Consider the following 21,317-nt stretch of genomic DNA (forward strand, 5'->3'; position numbering starts at 1 on the left):
AAGCGATGTAGCCTCATTGACACCATGGCGACGGTCACATGACTGCGTTACATTGTCTTGATTGGACAAAATGAAAATCAACTATTTCCGTCTATTTTCTCATTGGTCACAATAATCTCCCATGTTAACGTAACGGAAGCAAAACAAGATCACAATTTCTGACGTTGAGCTGCAGCAGTACTCGTGTGCTTGGTGAAAGCAGCTGTATTACTGTGCGGAAATTGTTTGAGATAATTTAATAGCATGGAAGCTAAGCTAAAGAAGGAGTTGGGGACAAGTATGCTGAAGGCAACGGGACACTCAGGAGGCGGATGTATCAGCGAGGGCCAGAGTTATGATACTGACACTGGGAGGGTGTTTGTAAAGATAAACCACAAGAGCCAGGTACTTTGCTGACAATTGTTTTGTCTTTATACTTTTGTGGATGCCTTTTATTTTGCTGTGTCTGCATTTTTAATGGACGAGAAAGCACTGGTTGGAATCCACTGGCCAACTTTATCCCCTAAATGCCATTAGCTGTCCTATCACTGAACTCCGAGCACATATTGTGACATATAAAAGCAATTAAAGTGTTAACTGTCCTATATCCCATACCTTTTATTTGTTTGCTCCTTTTTACAGGCCAAACAGATGTTTGATGGGGAGATGGCCAGTTTGGAAGCCATTTTAAAGACAAAAACTGTGAAAGTCCCCAAACCTATGAAGGTGATCGAGCTTGACAACAAAGGATGTGTATTTGTGATGGAACATCTTGACATGAGGGGTCTTAGCAAGTAAGAGTTTTGGTCTGAATACATAATTATAGTAAAGTAGATTATAATTGTTTTTTTCAATAATAAACTTTGCGTCACATCAAATTTAAAGGCACTCAAAGCAGCTTGGAGAGAAGCTGGCAGATCTTCATCTTCACAACAAGAAACTGTTGGAAAAAACAAGTGAAGAGCAGCAGACAGTTGGTAATTTGCCTTACAGTTCATCTTAACTTCATCTTTTACTTTAGATTAAGGCTCACCTCATTTTGCTGTATGAGGCCCCTTGGGTATCGAAAGAAGCTACTTAGTACTCAGTAACTTGAGTACAGTTAAAATAAAAAAACTTTTTACTTTTACGTGAGTAGATTTATAGACCATTACTTTTACCTCTATTGAAGTACATTTTAACTAAAGTAATTGTATTTTTACTTGAATACAATAGTTCAGTACTTCTCCCACCTCTGTAAATTATAGAGACTAGTAATAGTAGCTCAGTTTTCAGCTTAAGTTAAATGCTGATTAAATATCACTGTCTATAAAATGCAGGGAAAGGAGCTGGACAGTCAGAAGTGGTGGCTGTTGAAAAATTTGGCTTCAGTGTCACTACATGCTGTGGATATCTGCCACAGGTAATTAAAATAATACAAATGAAAAGATAAATATAAAATTAAAATGAATGACATTTTATGATCAGCTGTGGCCATCGTTGCTAAATCTAATTTCTGGTACATTTGTTGCTAGCTCCAAGTATGTTTGTGTGTCAAGGCTTTTCTTAATATTGTGATTTACCCTGTCTGTCCTTACTCTGACAGGAAAATGACTGGGAGGAGGACTGGGTGACATTTTTTACCAGGCACAGGTTGCAGCAACAGCTTAATGTGGTGGAGAAATCTTATGGAGACAGAGAGGCCAGAGAACTATGGGCCAAGCTACAGGTTCGAACTCCCTCTTACCAATAAAAAACATTTTAAAAATGAGACAAATAGAGTCAGAAAACTTGTGAAACTTTTGTTTCAAAAGGTTACTGTCGTAAAGTGCCTCACCTCATATGCACATTTTCACTAATAAATCTATTTACTGTAACTCAAACACTGTAAGAAAGCTCACTGTAGTAAAATGTCTCACCTCATTTTCACATTTGCACTACTACATTTCTTGACTGCAACTCAAACACTGTAAGAAAGGTCACTTTTGTAAAAATGCCTCACCTCATATGTACATCTGCACTCAGGCAAATCTGCCCATGTCCTTGCCTATTTCATACTTCCTATCATGTCTATTAATCATTCTTACCCCCTTTGCACAGCTTGCAACTATACTATCAATGCTACAGACTTGTATATACTAGGAAAACACGCCTAAGTAGAGGTTGTACGTACTCTAATCTGTTTTATATACTTTTTTTAGTTGTAATTATTTTTGTTTATCCTGTCTATTTCCTGTACATCGAGAGCAAAGTTAATCAGAGTCAAGTTCCTTGTTGTGTAAACAATACATGGCCAATCACAATAAAGTTGATTCTAACTTTTTTTTTTTTTTAATGTTACAACTATCTCAAGCTGTAACTTGCTTTTTCTCTCTATTAATTACAGCTAAAGATCCCCCAGTATTTTACTGATGTGGAGATTGTCCCTGCTCTTGTCCATGGAGACTTGTGGAGTGGAAACGTTGCAGAGTGTGCAGAGGGTCCAGTCATCTTTGACCCAGCTTCCTTCTACGGACATTCTGAGTTTGAGCTGGGTATTGCAGCGATGTTTGGTGGCTTCAACAATGCCTTTTACTCTGCATACCATGAAAAGATTCCCAAAGCACCTGGCTTTGAAAAGAGAAACCAGCTTTATCAACTCTTCCACTATCTGAATCACTGGAACCACTTTGGTGGTGGTTACAGGGGCTCTTCAGTAAGGATTATGAAGAATCTACTAAAATAATTGCACAACATTAACTCATAGATAAGCTTCACAGTCTTAAATGTCAGCCAAGTATTACATGAATTAAAATACATATAAGCAAAGTCTCACTTGAACAATAACAATTACAGAGACAAATTCTAATGCTCTAAAGTAAATTATATTACATCATGTAGAAAATGCATTATAAAGAAAAAAAAACAATCTTCATAAATATTGACTAAAGAAAATGATAATGCAAATCCTGATCTGCCTACCCATGCAGGACTAACCTGTAGCAGGAAAAAACAGTTTGATGTACTATTTTAATTATATGTTTGAACAGTAATTTAAAGATACTTATCAATTTGAGATTACTTTTCTTCCTCGGGCTCTCCTCAGTAAGAGTGGAAGAATATCTGAAAGTTTTAAGTTGGTATGCTGCAAATCCAGGGGTGTAGAGTAACCAACATTTACTCAAATCACTTTGAGTAGCTTTTTGTGCACTTGTACTTTTTGAGTAGTTTTAAAAATGAATACATTTACTCAAGTATAATTTGCAGAAAGTATTGTACTTCATTACATTTTAAAAAGCATTAGTACTGAGTAACAAACAAACACTAAAAGCCAAAGTGAGGAGGTTTAAGCTTTTTGTCAACAACAAGAAAATGGTCTGTAGTTTGACTTTCACATTAACTGACTGTCAGTAGCACATAGTGAGAAAATGACTCCACATCCCATGCCAAAACTGCAGTTGTATTTTAGTTAAGTCACATCTTATTATAAACAACCTGGTTGGAGATCCATATTCTGTTGGTGATGTTATTGCACATTTAGGAAGCCGCATACAGTATTTTAGTGTACAAGCTCCTTTGGTATCAAAAGTAAATACTTTGTACATTTACTTGAGTACAATAGTATGGCACTGTTTCCACCCCTGCACAAATCTTTGCAAACTGTAAATCTTCTACAAGACTTCCATTTACCCAAAACTAGACTGAATGAGGTAACTGTGCAAAGATCAAGTTTTATCTCATAAAAGCAAGGACTATAACTTTCTGAGTTTGTCTTGATAACTCACACGCTGCAAACAATTTCCAAATGTTGCTGTTTAAAAATAACAACTCCTTGTAATGTAAACTATCCACTGCATTATAACCAATAAATCCTGGGATGATCTAAAATGTGTATGTTGCTGTCTGAAGAAGTGTTCAATCAGACTGCCTTCCATTTTCTACTCATATTTCCTCCCTCACTATTTTATTATCAATTCTTAGTTTGTGTATATTTCATTTAATACTTGTACACATGAATGTATTAGAGCATGCTTTTGGAGATATCTGGCTTAAAACTGTCATGACTTCAGATCTTCAATATCCTTGTCATGTTGTTTCAGTTGTTTCAGTTATTTTCAAATTAAACCTTAGGAGTCCATGACCACACCAGGGTGATGACATCATGCGGTATTTTTGTCTAGTGGTAGCATACAAACAAAGCCGCATGTTGCATTGTAATCATTTTGTGTAGAAAGTAGGGTTTTCAAGTTCTTTTTAGCTTTTTGTTTAATGTCAATAGGTCATCTAGAACAGGATATATGATCATTTGCATTTGGTGTAAAAATTTGTTTTGTACGTAGGGGACACTGGTCCTAATTGTACAGGACTGGCAATGGTAATTTTTTTCATAATTTCAGCATTTAATGTCCTTTTAAACAAGGAAATTTTTTATTTTTATTTTTGTAGGATCTGCTAATCATTCATTCTGTAAATATGAAATCCATGTTATTTAATTCTCCTTGTGTTCATAAAAAAAGATTTACAGTGAGACAGATAAAATTGGCAAAAAGCAAATTTATATAAATGTATTTTTATGCATTTAGCTTAATTTTGGCTCTTTTATACATCTTTTAATATTTATTTTGCACTGTTTGGGAATCCCTCACAGTCTTGGAATGCAAAAAAGCCATTTTGTTCTCTGTATACTTAAGTACAAAAAATGTTTTCAAATAAGTCTCCTTTAGAGAACAAAAAAATAAAACACCTATCCATACATAGGTGTTCATTATTATTATTATTATAACTACTACTACTATTAGTAGTATTATTTTGCGTAGTCAAAGTCAAAAATAGTTTTCATTTCGTAAAGCTGAGGTTGGGCATGGTAAACATTTTCTGAGTATCAAAAGGAAAGTATTGACAAAACGACCAAAATATAAGGGTAAAGGGCTTATAAGGGTTAAGGCTAATAATCTTGCATTTCTTACATCGTTAGTATTTATCTACATTGTAGAAAAAAAAGACCTGAACTTTATTAGGAGATCAGACCGTGCACATTGCACATTAATGTTTTTGCCTATCACTCGACTACGGTTAAGTTTGAACCTCCTCGTATACCGTACCTGGGCGGGTCGCGAGCACGTATCCTGGTCCACTGAACAAGGAAATTGGGGGAAAGAAAATGGGATATTTGTAGTGAAATTGATTTTTTGTTAGCGTGGGGTCGTTGTGCATGTTAGAATTCTTTAAATAGGCCAGAGTCTTGGCTGTAGGGACAGTTACTTTGATCTATTTTTGTTTTCGTCCCTTTTCAGAGGAATGCATGCTAATATAAGCTAGCTCTCCGTACGACAACAAACGTAGCGGTGTTGTAGCATCATTCCCTAACGTTAGCATCGCTAACGCGGCCACTCCTTCAGGTTAAAAAGCTGTCGGAATGGCTTTACCAGAGACAGAGAATGGGTGCTCCGGTGGCGAAGGGGGCGAATCTGATGCCATTGTAAAAACATTCTTATTGGGGGGCTTCAGTGAGAGTCGTGAGACCAAAGCTCTGCTCTCCTCCCTGCCTCAGGTCCATGGTGACCCCGTGCAAAGCGAGTCCGTCATACAGAGATTCCTGGGTGAGACAATCATACATAAAGCATGAAAATCTTGAAAATGTTCTCAATCAGTGCTTTTTGTTTGTGTCTGTATCTTGGTTGCATTTATAATGCTTTTTTCCCGCCACAGTTATCATGAACAGATATCAAGAACAACCTAATCTCTTGGATCCGCATTTAGGTAGGCCAGATTCATTTATAATTTCATCGTATTATTATGATGACAGCTCTCTGACAGAGTTAACCCATTAAATCACATTTTCCTTTTCAACTGCCTCAGAATGGATGTTGGCTATGATACTGGAGTTTATACGGAGTGAGTCATCTCCCCCTTCATTGGTTCATTTGGGCTTCAAGTTTCTCTACATCATCTGTAAGGTCAGTCTAAAACAGTGCGCTGGGTTTCAGTAGCCAGGTGGAAGAAGTTCAAGACTGTCATCCTAAAGTAAAAATACAGCTACTTTGGTTAAAATGATCTTAATTGGAAGCAGAAGTACTAGTCTATAAATAGACTCAAATAAAGTAAAAAGTAGATCATTCAAAGTTTACTCCGAGTACAGAGTAGCTACCTTTGATACCCAAGGGGCTTGTACAATGAAATATGATCGTTCACCAACCAGGTTGTTTATCTTAGGTGTGACTTAATCTAAAGGTAAAATGCAACTGCTGTTTTGGGGTGAAATGTAGCATTAATCTCCCCTCATGAGTCTCGGACTGTCATGTGTGATCAAAACCAATCTACTGGCCAGTTTCATGTTGAATTGACTGCGATTGATGCGTGACTGACGGCTTGGACCTCCTCCTCCTTTAGTCTTTTCATGTGAATTTTTCCACTGAGTACTTGATGCTTTTTAAAATGTAGCTAAGTACAATTCTGGCCCTAAAATATACTGAAGTAAATGTAAAATTGTTTGCAAAAGTGCAAGTACACAAAAAAGCTTCTTAGTTACAGTAATATAAGTAAATGTAAATAGTTATTTTCCACCTCTGACATTAGCTGTGCGTTTTTTCCAAGTCAGTGTATTTAACTGCACAGTTAGTCCAGCTTAGTAATTAATCCTTGATTGTGGGATATTAATGAGGGTGGTTGTATTTTTCCGTGCAGGTCAGAGGCTATAAAATCTTCATGCAGCTTTTTCCACATGAAGTGGCTGATGTCCAGCCTGTTCTGGACCTGCTGTCCAGGCAAGATCCCAAAGACACCGAGGTGAGATTGGTAATAACTCAGCATAGAGAAAACATTTGGTCTTTACTGGCACACTGCTTTACATGTATTTCCTGCAGCTTGCAATATATTATTTTCAATTTCTACTTCTGGCTAGTGCTGAATGTTATCATTCATTCATTCCAGACATGGGAAACTCGCTACATGTTGCTCTTGTGGCTGTCCATGACCTGCCTAATACCATTTGACCTGTATCGTCTGGATGGGGATCTGGAGTCAGACAGTGGTAAGGTCAGAGAGCCCATCATGGACCGCATTCTAGCTATTGCAAAGGTGAGTAAAGTATGTGATTAAACTTGGTTCCTTTTCGATGTTAGAAAGAACTGCCTGTGTATAGCTCTTGCGCCCCTTTAACGGCTCTGTTCTGTTGTAAATATGCTGAAATATGTTGTTTTTCATAGGTACATATTGTACCTATAAGATGTAAGAGAAGAATTCAGAGACGAAGGGTCTGAACAAGATTTTGATTGTGGACATGTTTATTGTTCTTCAGACTTTTAACAACTGTGATAAATTTAGTCTACACAGCCATGTTTGTCAATAAAAAAATTACTAAAAAGAAACTTCTATTTTCGCTTCCAGTCTTACCTGCTTGTTAATGATACTCCCAGGGATGCTGCATCTGTACTGGTTTCAAAGTAAGTGCTCAATCAACATGTTAATGAAACACAATTGTTTTTTTATGTTGTTTTACTCCAAAAGAAAGATATCTAAAGACTAATACCTGTACAAAATATACATTATATCCAGACTGACAGCTTAGACCATCAAAGATAATTTTCTCCAAACCGTGATGCTCCCTCATACTTAACAAGACTTTTAGCTCCCTCAGTTGGTGGACCTGTAAGACTGTAATGTTCATGCAATTATTATTATTATTATTGTTACTATTATTATTATAATATCATTTTTGTCCTTTTCATACTTAAAAATTTCAGGGTAACCTACTCAGAACACTTCCTGACACTTGCTTGTTTACACTTGCCCCTCACTGCAGAAAGCTCTTCTGCAGGTTGCTTATAAGGGGGCACTCAAAGTAGGTAATCTGTACCATGCCCAAAGAAAGCCCCCCCCCCCCCAAAAAGATTGTTTGCTGGTTCGGAGTGCTTTGTATTGTGCTCAAGCCTGATACACTTCCCTGGCATGGGTGGAGGTAAGAGTACCCAATGTGCAATGTGGATGTGACATATAATCCATATAAGTGTCTGAGAATCATTTTAAACAATGGTGTAGTTAGAGGGTCATCCTTAACAAAAACAACTTGAAAAGCCCAAACAGTAAGTAAAGTTACTTTCATGTCTGTGAATTCCACCATTGTGCTGACTTTGAGTCTGTGCATGTTGTAAACTGCCTGTCATTTTATGTTGTGTTGTATCTGCACTGGGATGGGGGTACAAGTTTCCGGGAGGGGAAAATTCTTGGGGCCTATCCAGGGAAATTCGGGTTAAAGTCAGGGTTTAAAAAAAACAAAAAAAACCTTTTTTTGTTCACATGTGAAGCTCACCTGGGAAAACTCAGGTAATTTTCAAGGGTTTTCTGCAAGTTTGAATAGGGCTAAAAATAACCTTTCCACTTTTTAAATTACTTTACATGTATAAAGCAAGTTCCGTCTCTCATATAAGTCGTGCCAGATTATTTGTGTAGCATTAAATTATTCTTATGTTAATGACAAATCACAGGTATAGTACTTCTTCTGGCATGCTCCATGTAAAACGTATGCTGCATACATTTTTCTTAGTTCAAATGCTGACATCTTTGTATGTTTGACCTTCAGAATTCCCATAACTGTAACTATTTTTCCAGAGTGTGGCAGGATTCAGGAAGTAAACAAATCAGTTCAGATACGTCAAAGCTACATGTAGTTGGCGTGGGTCTTGTATTAGAAAGTGAAGTCTTAATACCCGTCATTTATATGTTTGTGCCACAGCAGTATCACTGTCAACTTTGTTAATGACACAGAGCTGTTAACAGACATCTTTAATGTATGACTGTAACACATATTTCATTTTTTTTGTTGTTCTACTGAATGAACCTACAGTGGGTGTTAGTTAAAACATTTTTTTTGTGTTTTTTTTTTCCAAGCTGAAATTATTTTTTCAGCCAATAGATGGCCTCATTGAATGTCTCAAACTTGTGCCTGCAATTGTTTACCCTCATGAAAACTTGTGTTACTTTCCTGTTTTACTGCACATGACTGCACAGGTTCATGACACGCCCTGATGTGAAACAAAAGCGCCTTGGGGACTTTTTGGACTGGAGCCTCACCACTATATCTGAAACCAATGACCATTCAATGAGGGACATCATGGTGCTGGATGGAGCTCTACAGTCACTGGTAAACACTTCTAGAAGACAGCAGTCACACTAAAGGCTGCAGCCTTGTGTGCACGTCTGTCTGTGTGTGTTTAATCTTAGTGTAATCAGTGTGCACTGTTGGATTAAAACCTGCAGAGGGTAGTTTACAAGAGCTGACATGACTGGTATGTCTTACACAATGCCTCATGGTTTTAGCAGGTGTGTAATGCACCTGCTGCTTCAAGCGACTTCTGTCACTTTTGTCCAGTGCTATAAGCTAAATGGTTCTTCAGCTAATGAGAACAACTTTCAGAGTACTCTGTTCGAAAGAAATCCACTTTCCAACTTAGATGCCCCGTACATTTCACCTCTTCTCATAGGAAATTTCCTACCCGTTTCCTGTGAGTTAAGGTAATTCAGTGCAGCCTTCAGGCAAGTTCATTACACATATCAATGGCATATAAACTGGCAAAACATGTTTAGAAAGTGCCTCTTTGTGCTCAATTTCTGTTGTGAGCCTGGCTTCAGCTCATGTGCTGCTTAGGGCGCTCAAAACTGTCTCTGTGTGTTCGGTTGACAAGCCCAGAGGACCTATACTTGAAGTTTTTGTGTTTGTTTAAATTGAAGGTAAAACACAGAAAAACTTAAAAATGAAACAAAAAATACACATGTAAATTTGGATTTTTAGAGGGTGTTGTTTTCCTGTTACTTTTTCAAAATGTGGGATGCTTTCCTAAACAGCAGAATCTCAGATTGATTTTTTTTCTTGTTTGTGTCCCGTAGGCGAAGCTTTTCAAACATGGAAAACGAGATGACCTGCTCCAGTACGGTAGGTTTCCTCCACTCTGTTATATTTGTCCAGAGTCAAGTGATGGCTCAATTATCTCCCTAATATGTATGTGGAAACCAAAACACACTTTTTTTCAATAAAGGTTTATCTAGTATAGAATTAGTCTTTATTTTGTAGCATTTTCATATTGTAACAGAAATATGCCAGATAGGAGATACTCTAATACAAAATTTAGTATTGGATTATATCAGAAGGTACGAGAACAAGGACTTTCTGTACATGAGGTTGATCTATTATTTTGTATGAATTTGCTATACAGCACTCATGACTAATTTACATCAAATAAGTCATACATGGCACTTCTGTAAAGTCAAGTAACTAAATGTTTTTTTTGTGGCTAATGTGTCAGCAATAACCAAGCATGCTTTATGCAAATATTTAAATCTTTGATTTTTTTTAACATAGTAAGACCTCATATTTTGTTTCTTTTACATCCCTTAGCTCCTACAGTCCTTCATTGCCTGGAGAAGAAACATCTGTCAGAGAGCAGTCAGGCCATGCTGAGGAAGCTTGGTGTCAAACTGACCCAGAGACTTGGCCTCACTTTTCTAAAGCCACGTTTGGCTGCTTGGAGGTCAGGCTTCCTAACTTTTATTCATATATAAAGTTGTAAAAAAAAGAAAAAACTCAATTTTCCTGAGCCTCAAGTAATATTTTCACCTACCCCTTTTTTCATACCTAGCTGTGTAAACTAAAAGCTCTTTCTTTTCTTTTATAAATGACAAGGTGAAAATGAGCTTCTTTTCAATATTAACCTCAGATAACTTTGAAATGTTTGGGTTTTTATTTTGATAGTAGCTGTGGTGATTGGCTACACTGGTTTAGTCTCACTACCTTTACCAAATTGTTATTTATTATCAAATACTCTTAATTAGACAATTACTTATAACTGTATAGAAGGAACCCTAGTATATCTTTCATCAGACTTTAGCCTATGAACCAGCATATTTTATTAACTCAAAAATAATGCTATATTTAACAATCTAAAAAAATAATTAAAACCAACTTAAACTACTTTTATAATGAGATAAACATTGTTACACGTTACTAAAGTAAGCCTGTTTTTTACTAGCATTTTGGCTTTTCAAACATATTTGAGTAGTTTCGCAGCAACAGTAACATCTACATCTACTAATTTCTGCCACAGCACAAAATTTATACCAGGAAATCAAACTTTTGGCCTTCCTGTGGACTAAACTATGCAACTTATCTCTGATGATTATGACCTGTTCATGTGTAAATCTTAATTCCTAATAAAAATCTCACCCTGTATTCTTTTAACACTTAAATGGATCATTTATCAGAAGTCTTTGTATTGACTAATCTAAAAAACAAAAGCGGTTGCTATGGGATGCAATAAATCATTTCCATTGGCCCCGACATAGAGCCAGTGGTTTTATGTTTAAAATAACTCTAGAAATTTAGAGTGAAGAAAATCTTCAGTATTAATTTCTGTGTGTTTCATAACCATTTCAAGACTCCTTCCGGGAGTCTATCCTTGTTAGATTTAAAGCCTGACACCCCCCTTTTGGTTTGTAGCTTATATTAAGTTCCTTTGCAGCTAGTTTTCTTGGTGAGTGTGTTTCCTGGTGAAGAAACCAAATAGCTTAATGCCTTAAAGAGTTTTGTGCATGTTTTCAGGTACCAAAGAGGCAGCCGCTCCCTTGCAGCAAACCTGTCCATGTCCCAAACTGCCACAGCCACTGCTGCTATCACTCCAGAGGTGGAGATGCAGGATCAGGAGGAGGACTATGACATTCCTGAGGAAGTGGAAACTGTTATTGGTCAGCTTCAGTTGTAATCCACTAAGTTTTAAATGTGCTTATTGTCATACTGCTGCTCAGGAAATCTGATTTGTGTTTTACTTTACAGAACATCTTCTGGTGGGACTTAAAGATAAGGAGACAATTGTTCGCTGGTCTGCAGCTAAAGGGTAACACTGTCATTTATTACTGAGCTAAACTGAACTTTCGACGCCTTGTTTCTGCTTGTCTTTTTATTCTTAATGCCAAGGACAGCTTATCCTAAGGGGGTTATGTGTTACAATAACAATATTTTTTATTTTACCCTTCAGCATTGGGAGGGTGACAGGGAGGCTCCCCAAAGAGTTGGCAGATGAGGTGGTTGGATCAGTGCTGGACTGCCTCAGGTAGGTTCAAGCATAGTGACTCTGTTATCTTGTCTCTGTATGTCTTTCAGCATTTCTTTGTCTTTTTTCAATTTTGTCAAGCAGCATAGTATCCCACAGAAATGTGTGTTTCACCTGTGTTAAGTATCTGTGCGTTTGTTTCAAGCTTTCAGGAAACGGACAATGCTTGGCACGGGGGCTGCCTTGCATTGGCTGAGCTTGGTAGGAGAGGCCTGCTGCTGCCTTCCAGATTAACAGATGGTATGTGTAAACAAATACTGAGAAACATTTAGTATCAGGCACTTTGAAGTTGTGGGCAATTCATTTATTCAACACTATGTATTTACAATACAGCAACACATCTTTTATTATAACTTTTTTTTTTTTTTTAATGTCAGGCTGTATAAAAATGAGAACCTACATAAAACTTGCCTTTCACCTTTTACAGTCACGTGTGAAATCAATACACAAAATAAATGCAAATACCCCTTACAATTTAATCTATCAAACAGTTTTACAGCAGTGCTATACAATAGATATTACACAGTCACATTCTCTTGCTAGAATAACTAGATTTTTCAGTGCTTGATTATAGTTTTTATATTAATTTTTGATAGTTCATATTTGTCCCGTTCGGGCTTTTAGCAGTAAAGATATTCTGTCCTTGTTATGAATTATCAAAACAGTCAGTGTTGTTAGCAGCAACGAAGCCTTCTCCTCAGAGCCCGCCCTGCTGCTTTTGCTCTCTTATTTGGTTTATGGCAGTTGCTTTCAGCCTGGCCACTACTTGCTCTTTTCATGCCAGCTGCTTTAGTCTTAGTTGCGTGTTTGGTCTTCTTTGGAGAGTCAGGCCTTTTAGCCTCTGAGAGCCCATCTGCAGCACTGAAGTCACATGAAGAGGCAGCAGAGCTTGCAATGGCTAGCTGACAGAGGGCTAGAGCTGCAGTCTGCCGCTGGTCGAATGGCTCTTCCTCCTGCTCAGTGTCCTGCAGAGGATCCTCTGAAGGGCTCAGGGTAGAGCTGTGTGCAGGGCTGCTGTGAGAGGCTCTCAGGCTCAGGTTCAGGGGCAACTCTACCACCTTTAAGTTCTCTGTATCAGAGTACCTGTTGTCAGAGGAGCTGCTCTCTCTCTCCTGATTTCTCATCGAAAGGTTGAGGGGTGTCAGATCTTCTCTGTTGGCCTCAGTATCCTTTTCTGACATTGTTTCAGGTAGAGGCTCAGGAGCAGACGAAGTGTAGTATTTGCTCATTTCAGATGATCTGAAAGTGGCAAGCAAAGGAGAAGACATTGAGTATGTAAATACAAATAGTTCAGAGCAACCCATCAAAGCTAATAAACAAAAGATTCATTTTGAATAAATACCTACCTTCCATCCACATGCAGGTTTCTTAACTGCAGCAAGCTTTCTGCAGACTCTTCCCGCCTCTCATCAGTGTCAGCATGCTGCACATCATTAGCTGTGTGTTCATGTTGGGTGAATGTATGCAACACACCTATATCAGTGTAGTGGGGAGCATCTGTGTCTTTCTGGATTAAATGTGCATGACTTGGTCTGTCAGGGGACCCCAAGGCTGAACATCCCTCTTTAGGACTTAGCCTGGTTTCCTTGTCTCCACTTTGCCCATGGTTGCTCTCCTCTTTCATAGATGTGTTGAGACTGTTGTGGCTGGGATGTGAATGCATGTATAAGTCATAATCCTTGGGCCCAATTGCTGGGCCATACAAGTCCAAAGGAAGATATCTGTGTCCTGTGATTGGCATAGAGAGCTCATGAGGCCTGTACAGGGTGTAATGTAGAGGAGGGGCAGGATTAAGAGGGTGGCAGTATCTGTATGGGTATGGGGGGAAGAGGTGAGGTGGAGTAATGGGTTGTGGTACAACAGGCCTCTGAGGATCCAAGAACTGTGGCCGGAAGGAGGAAGAGTTTGACTCGCTGCTGTGGTTTCCTGTGAGGTAGTATGGTGGATACAACGGCCGATCAGGCAGCAAATAAGGAGGGTATTCTGGAACAAAAGGAGGAGGGAACGGTTTTAAGGGCATGGATGGTGAAATAGTGCCCCATTGGAATCCTGGGTGGTTGAAAGAGGGAGCAGAAGCTGGCAGATCCTCTGACTGTTTCACAGGTGACTTCAGGGCCTCTGTGCTGTCATTTTTGGGTGTGACAGGGGAGAAAGCAGAAGGGCGGGGCAGAGACTTGGCCTCATAGCTCTCGCTGTTCTCACTCTCTGCCTCTGTATTTGATTTTGTCACACTCTGGCTGTCCTTAATGAACGGGCTGTCACGCCCAATGTCTACATCTTCAGTGTCGTCTTTGCTCTCAGCCTCGTTTTCCTCAGCTGCCTGTTTTTCAGGGCTGTTGTTTTGAGATGTCAGTGGAGGGCTTGGACACTCCTTTGATTTTAAAGAGACTCCTTTTGCTATAGCCTTGACCTGTCGGGCTGTCTGACCACTTTTCTGGGACATCAGAGAGATGGAGTTTTTACACAGGTTGTATTTCATGTGGTTGAAGAGATGGGACTTTTCGTTGCAGGTGAAAGGACACTGGAAACACTGGTACTTAAAGGGCTTGCCTGGCGGTCGGGGGATATAGTGTGGCCTTTTTGGCTTGCGCTCCTGGGCAGTTTCCATCTTGAAGGAAGTGCACACTTTCTGCAAGAAAAATAATGCACATTGTAGACGAGGAATTAGAAGTGATTCGCTTTCTCCTTCACTTCACTGAAGCTGTTAGAGAAGATGTTATTAATGCATATAAAATGAATGTAAAAGACACTCTTTTACAGAAAGAAACAGCCCTCTCTGGGCTGACTGTCTTGCTGTTTGACCAATAGTTGTTTGACTGGTTCAGTTGGAGAGTAGCTCGTGTTGGAAGGTTTTCCGCTCCATGTTTCTTAAGCTGCACAAGTAGAAAAATCTCTAGCTGCACAGAATGCTGCACCCTCAGGCTAATGTATTCCTCCAACTGTTACTTCAAACTGTGATGCACACCAAGCAGAGAGAACAGTGCAAAAACCCACATGTTTGCATAGGTGCACTCATGTCTGAATGTGTTTCTGGTTGATTGGCAGCTGCCTACAAACACCTTTGCTTAGCCTGCCTGTTCACCTGTCTGTGTGTTCTGATACTCCACTTATCCATTCTGTAAAGTTAGAGAGCTGCAAAGGCATCAAGTAGGCAGGTGTTGGGCAGACGAAGAAGTTACCAACACAGACCTGGAGGGCATGCAGAGACTTGCTCACTCTAAACCTTACTAAACTCTGTGCTGTCGGCGTGGGAACCACCAGCCACCTGCTTCCCATGACTACACCTGCGGGATGTACTCAGCTACCAGTCATCACCATTATTTGATGAGCTCGCCACATACAAGTCTGAAAATCACCATTTGAATAATCCAGCTTTAATGTTCCAGCTAATATGGGAAGAAATGGTTAGAATTAGCAGTTTAAGTAAAACTATGGAGCAAGAGGAGTCTGAAACTCTTTAGGTCTGCCTTTGAAATGAAACATCACCTAAAGCTGTGAGTTAAGTACTGCTCAATGCTGCATGGAGGAACCTGCTTGTCATGCGCTGTCGCAAGAAGTTGTCACTCAAGTTTTTGTGCAACTGTAGTGGCACGCAAAGCCACTCCTTTCTTTAGGACAAGAATTCATCTGAAATTCACCTTTTAACCATGGATCTGTGTACGAAATATGGTTGTGTCAAAACTTCAATCTGTTTCTTTTATTTACTTTTTTTTAACCTTAATTTGAAAAAAAAAAATTCTATAAACACAGTTCTTATCTTACCTTACCTTGCACTTTTATTTTAAGAACGTGTTTATATTTCTGGAAGTTTTCTGTCATTATTTATTAATGTTTCATTTTCAATGGGACAGTTGTTGAATATGGCTGCAGCACAGGTTAAGAGCCAAAGACAAGTTTCTCACTTTGTTGGACAATATTGCTAATCTTGAACCTTTCCTGTTTTTATAGTTCCACAAAAGAGTTAAAAGGTGAATTTGTAAAATAAGAGCTCTTAAAGAGTATTTCCTGAAGAAGCCTCATTCTGTTATCATTCCTTGCATCCCTGTGGCAGAGAATAGTTAGGTAACAGGTGCGTGTGTGGCATATAACTACTCTAAACACCTCCAAACAACACTTAAGTAAAACACTACACAGTGTCCTGTTTTCAGATTTAAAAAAAAGCTTTGACAGATTTGTTGAGAAAATTAAATATAATTTAACCCTACTTCCTTGATAAATGGATAAAAAAGATTTACCTCCTCTGGCCCCTTCAGCAGTGTCCTCTCCTGAACCTCCCTTTTGTCCACGCTCGTGTCTGGTCAGGATGTCCGCTCCAGTCAGTGTGATAAGTTTAATGTTAGTTAGAGTGTGTGATGTTGCATTTGTATGCTCTGTTTGGTTAGTTGTGTGGTGAGATCCTTTCTCTGAGGTGTTGTCTCACTAGTGGGTGGGGCTTCAGCCCAAACAGCAGGGCCCTGAGGCAACACTGATGTACCTGATATTAGTCAGGCCTCAAGCGATGATTTACATGATGAGGAGGGGTAGGGGCTCTCACTCCTTCTTCCTTTTTTCCCCTCTGTTTCTATCTTTTGTGGAAATGACCACATTGGCTTCTTTATGATGGTGCATAAGGATTTCACATCTAGATGTACCACATTTACTAGAAAACTGTGAAGATCGATGTGATATTTGCATACTTGTTACTTCCTGTGTTATATGAGCAGTGTTAAAGGAGTACAGCCGTACAGATTTTACAGCTTTAGAAATGAAACCACTCTAAACCAACTGACTTGCAAATTATTTTTCTTTGCCATCTTTTTGTAATAAATGCAATTTCCAAATATTTAAGAAAAATAGTCTCAAAATGGAAGTAATCTTTAGCCACGTCATTGTCCTGCACACTGAAAAACAACAATTATTTTATATGAAATCAAAAAAATGTAATTTCTCTCTAAATATTTTGTGATAATGCATTTTTTTTTCTGCAAGATATTTTCAAGTTTAAGGAGTAACACCACTGAACCCCTGAACTATGCACGCTGCAATAATTAATCTTCTAACTGTAACTTAAGTCACTGAGGTAAAATACCTCAACTCATATGCATATTTGCACAAATCAACTATCCTAAATTATCTTATCTACTAAACGTAAATCTGCCTACATCTTTACATGTTTTATACTTCGAACCCTGCCTAGTCAGCATTCTTGTGCACTTTGCACTTCTAGCAACCATACTATCAATGGCCATAGACTTGTCTATACTAGAAAAAATACCAACAAGAGCTTATACATATTTGAATCTTACTTTCTTACACATTTTTCAGTTTTATTATTATTTTTTATTTAATGTTAAATTCCTGTACACTGAAAGCCGCCAGTAGTCAAATTCTTGTTGCGTCAGCATACTTGGCCAGTTAAGCCGATTTGAATTCTCAACAGTTTGTTGTACTTTTCAACTTTTCTTTGCACAAACTTTGCTGCAGATAAAAAAAAAATCAACTGCTTACAAGAATTTGAAAGCTTAGTGCAGAAAGAATGTTCAGGAAAATATCAACAATGAACTGTACATTACTGTAGAATACACACATTATCTTTAATTTGGGAAGTGTTCTCAGAGATTGCACACTACATATCGTGTAATCGATTGTGTCCTCGATCCACTGATCTATGTCTGTATTTTGCTTTCAGTTGTGCCACTCATCATCAAATCCCTGACCTATGAGGAGAAGAGGGGAGCTTGCAGCGTTGGCTCTAATGTGCGTGACGCTGCCTGTTATGTATGCTGGTCTTTTGCCCGGGCTTATGAACCCAAAGAGCTTGAGCCTTTTGTCAATCAGATTTCCAGGTAACCTTGACTCTCCTGTTTTTTGCTGTAAATCCTCCACACTCATTCAATTATTAACTTAACTCAAGAGTGAGTCTTTTAGCTCTAGTGGTAAAAATAAATAATTTTTAGGGCTTTCAAACAATTACTATTTTTTATAGCGATTAATCTCAGAGGTTTTTTTTAGTTAATCTTGATTAATTGCATCCTCTTTATGGTATCATAACATTTCAATACTCTGCTTTTAAAACTTTTTTTGTCATTTGGATGTTTCTGATTTCTTCAACTGAGGGAAATTGAGTTCCTGTTTGGGTACAGACCTTTTTTTAATGGTAGACTTACCAATAGACTTTTTGCATCCTGTGACTGTCACTGATACATTAGTCCATAAGAAGTCTATATAATAGTAGTAGGGCTGCTTGATTATGAAAAAGGCAATAATCACACTTATTTTGGGTGATTCTGAGATTATTAGATTATCAAAGAATTACAAATTGATTTTACAACATCTGCATCAAATGCATTTATTGGACAACACTTTAACTCTCTGAACACTTTGAAACACAAACAACAATTAAAATTTGAACTGTTGAGTGTCATTTGGCAATATCCGAATTACTGATGATTTGATCCTTGTGGAGACTACACGTCCTTGTGGGAGCTCTTAACTTGCTGAGTGAGGAGGCTGAAATGTTGTAAATGCACATCACTTGGGCCAAAACAATGATCCAGGAATCTGAGGATGCCTTGGATGCTGCCATCTAACCTGTGTCTGTGAATGGTGAGAGAGTGGAGCAGTTCACCTCCCATGGCGGCTTAATCCATCAATCCACTGAGATCAACTGCAGACTTCAGCTGGCACTCGGGTTGATGGGTTCTCTGAGCAGGACAGTGTGGCGTTCCCAGTAACTGAGCATGCGGACGAAAGTCAGAGTCTTTTGATCCTGTGTCCCATGCAAACGTGCTCAGGAGAGCAGGGATGGAAGGGTCCGCTTTCTTGGGCCTGATCCAGCTCAGCAGTCCGGCGGCTGGTCCAGATGCCAGGGGCGACCATGTGTGTCATTGAGGGTGCAGCCTGGGTGATATATGCAGGGATGGGCATGGGCCTGGCGCAGGCCTGGAGGATGGCCATTAGGAGGCCAGAGCAGCACAGGATCAATGCTGACACGTCAAAGTGCTGAACCGGCATATACTCCCATGCCTGACTGTAGAAAAGACACGAAGATTTAATGCACATGATAGAACCTATCAGCAGAACGAGGGCAACATAGCATTCAGCACTGTAATTGTTTAATCTTGATTGTGTTGTGATGATTTTAGGAAGCTAAAATCATAACTGAAATTGAAATATGTATGCTAAACCAGCATTCATAATAGTATCTAATAGATATGTACTTACAAGATTTTGAATCTTCAACTATAAAAAATTATAGTTTGCATTCAAGATAAAACAAAATGAATAGACTGTTTAGATCAACAGCATGACTTGAAGACGAACCCATCATGAATTTGATTGTTATCTTAATTTGCATAGACGCTGTGCAGTTTGCCTCTGAGCACATATTTACTGCCACACATCAGTCTTGCATGTCCCCACATAACTAGCTGATATACCTGCGATGTTTTTGTTCCTGTTTTTTTTAAATAGGCTGAGGTCTTCTATAGCTTAGTGTAATAGATATGCCATTCAAAGATAATTGTATCAAAAGGCAAGACTTTATAGGTAATAATGGGTTGTAATGCCAGTCATTTCTTGGATAGGTGTTTCCCCTTGATGTTTTATGAAATAAGTAGTGCTGCCGAGCACCACGTGTTTGACATTTTTGGTGCTTGTTGAAAGAAAAGACTAAATCTTCTTGTGCATTATAACCAACAGGATCTTTAAATCTCTCTAGGGTCCATCTAGTATGATACCGAGTGAGAGGCTAATGAAATGCAGTTGCATGCAAAAGCTTACTTTGGCATTATGTTCAAAGTTGCTGAACAGTCATTTTCAAATCTTGGTGTTTGAGATTTTTGACTTCTTTTAGATGCTGAAATGGTATTCAGACAAGAGATTCTGATTAAATCACCATCTGATGACTGTTATTTTAGTTTTGACTTTGACCTTTTTTAAGCTGCAGGGGCTGCACATAAATGGTCTGTGTAGAACTCCACAGAACTGGATTGAACAGGGCTAGTTTATAAAAATGACTTATAAGGACATTTTTCATGATTTGCAGCCAGCCTTAAAAGGTAATGAGTAACATTTTAATATGTTAAATCAGAAGCTAGTGTAGAGAAACTAGGTTGCGATATCATCCAATGATGTGTCTTCAGTCTTTGTCTATAGTAACGTTTGCTGCCTCCTTGATCTCTTTTCTCTCGGTGTGCGTGTTTGGACCTGCGGCCTCTGACTGTGCAGACCAGCTCTGCAGTGTCAGTTTGTTCCCTTGCGACTACCGTTATCCTGAGCAGTCGCGACAACACCCTCCCTTTCCCTAGCCTACAGGATTGCCAGGTTTCGCCTGTTACTGTGGGTTTCGGTCACCGTTTGGCAGCGGTGCTCAGACAAGCTGATTCCTGTTCTTATTCATCACAGCCTGATGACATTTACAGAAAACTCACTTTCTTAATACAGGACTTAGTTACTTGGGGGCACTCTCACACTCAAGCAGGTTACAGTCACACTGTATGCTTATTAAATGTAGCTGCCACAGATGTTATTCAGAAAATCTCCCAGGGCATTATCAGAGTCCCATCAGGACTGTTTTTGATTCCGCTCCCTCAGGGCAAGGACAGTTAGTAAAATCAAACTGGGGCAGTTGATCCGGCTCAAAACCTGGAGTTTGATGTTTGGAGGCAGGAAACATTGGAGGAGAGCAAACAAGTCCAGCAGCGGTTGGTCTCAGGCTGTCATTATGATATATTAACATGATGGCCCCCTTTTCAACAACCGATGTTCACACACCCACCCTTCCTGAGGCTTGGAGAGGCAGTGAAGGTGAAGAAGTGATGCGGTTGAAGCAGAATCAGAGTTTGATTCGGGTTATTACTTATGTCAAGTTTTAAAGATGGTGATACATGTTGTTTTACTTTGCAGGATACTGTCATGCAGGGTTAATATCTTGAAAAAGGAAATTATACTATGGCAACAGTTTTTCCTATAACCACTGGGGGCATTAAATGTTTTTGGCAAACTACTTTCCTTTTGTTTTAGGTCACATCAATTGTAAATTTTAAATCATTGTTATTTTTAGACATTTAGGATAAGAGGTAGGATCTTAGTCAAAGGAAATCTCAACCTTGAACTTACAGAAGAGCAAGGTGAGCTAACATTAACCACCTTCTGCACATGCTGACAAGTGTTGGGAGATTCTTTTTGCTCTTCTTTACAGGTGATAGTTATCTTGAAATCAAATTTGAAAAAGAATTAAACAGACTTGACTCGGCTTACGATTTATTTTGTCAAGAAAAATCCAGAAAAAAAGATTGCAGC

The 21,317-nt window shown here is 38.8% G+C and overlaps 3 protein-coding genes across 3 annotated transcripts in view; 2 read left to right on the top strand and 1 right to left on the bottom strand.

Moving 5' to 3' along the window:
- Positions 1-144: 144 nt before the first annotated feature.
- Positions 145-3,829, top strand: LOC121529275 (fructosamine 3 kinase related protein). Its single transcript, XM_041817070.1, has 6 exons — positions 145-384; positions 622-773; positions 865-956; positions 1,299-1,381; positions 1,565-1,687; positions 2,345-3,829. Exons 1-6 carry the CDS (start codon positions 244-246, stop codon positions 2,681-2,683), a joined length of 930 nt encoding a protein of 309 aa, XP_041673004.1. The 5' UTR covers positions 145-243; the 3' UTR covers positions 2,684-3,829.
- Positions 3,830-5,050: 1,221 nt separating this feature from the next.
- The window catches only part of tbcd (tubulin folding cofactor D), a 38,776-nt gene continuing 22,509 nt past the window's right edge, over positions 5,051-21,317 (top strand). Inside the window, exons 1-14 of the mRNA XM_041778306.1 lie at positions 5,051-5,537; positions 5,647-5,697; positions 5,797-5,894; positions 6,622-6,723; positions 6,868-7,014; positions 7,324-7,379; positions 8,944-9,076; positions 9,820-9,865; positions 10,328-10,460; positions 11,528-11,670; positions 11,759-11,819; positions 11,961-12,035; positions 12,181-12,275; positions 17,704-17,860. Coding sequence (XP_041634240.1) covers positions 5,354-5,537; positions 5,647-5,697; positions 5,797-5,894; positions 6,622-6,723; positions 6,868-7,014; positions 7,324-7,379; positions 8,944-9,076; positions 9,820-9,865; positions 10,328-10,460; positions 11,528-11,670; positions 11,759-11,819; positions 11,961-12,035; positions 12,181-12,275; positions 17,704-17,860 — 1,481 coding nt within the window. The 5' untranslated portion in view covers positions 5,051-5,353. The remainder of the gene's footprint in view (positions 5,538-5,646; positions 5,698-5,796; positions 5,895-6,621; positions 6,724-6,867; positions 7,015-7,323; positions 7,380-8,943; positions 9,077-9,819; positions 9,866-10,327; positions 10,461-11,527; positions 11,671-11,758; positions 11,820-11,960; positions 12,036-12,180; positions 12,276-17,703; positions 17,861-21,317) is intronic.
- znf750 (zinc finger protein 750) lies at positions 12,423-16,346 on the bottom strand. The gene is made up of 3 exons (XM_041778307.1): positions 16,271-16,346; positions 13,382-14,664; positions 12,423-13,274 (listed from the first exon to the last, which is right to left on the bottom strand). Exons 2-3 carry the CDS (start codon positions 14,641-14,643, stop codon positions 12,710-12,712), a joined length of 1,827 nt encoding a protein of 608 aa, XP_041634241.1. The 5' UTR covers positions 14,644-14,664; positions 16,271-16,346; the 3' UTR covers positions 12,423-12,709.

The sequence above is a fragment of the Cheilinus undulatus genome, linkage group 21 (genome assembly GCF_018320785.1).
Source record: "Cheilinus undulatus linkage group 21, ASM1832078v1, whole genome shotgun sequence".
NCBI classification, from domain to species: domain Eukaryota; kingdom Metazoa; phylum Chordata; class Actinopteri; order Labriformes; family Labridae; genus Cheilinus; species Cheilinus undulatus.

Coding starts and splice junctions, on each gene's coding strand:
- LOC121529275 (XM_041817070.1), top strand. CDS start 244: ATGGAAGCTAAGCTAAAGAAGGAGTTGGGGACAAGTATGCTGAAGGCA. Junction 957..1,298: donor TGAAGAGCAGCAGACAGTTG/GTAATTTGCCTT, acceptor TATAAAATGCAG/GGAAAGGAGCTGGACAGTCA. Junction 1,382..1,564: donor GCTGTGGATATCTGCCACAG/GTAATTAAAATA, acceptor TTACTCTGACAG/GAAAATGACTGGGAGGAGGA.
- znf750 (XM_041778307.1), bottom strand. CDS start 14,643: ATGGAAACTGCCCAGGAGCGCAAGCCAAAAAGGCCACACTATATCCCC. Junction 13,275..13,381: donor AACCTGCATGTGGATGGAAG/GTAGGTATTTAT, acceptor TGCCACTTTCAG/ATCATCTGAAATGAGCAAAT.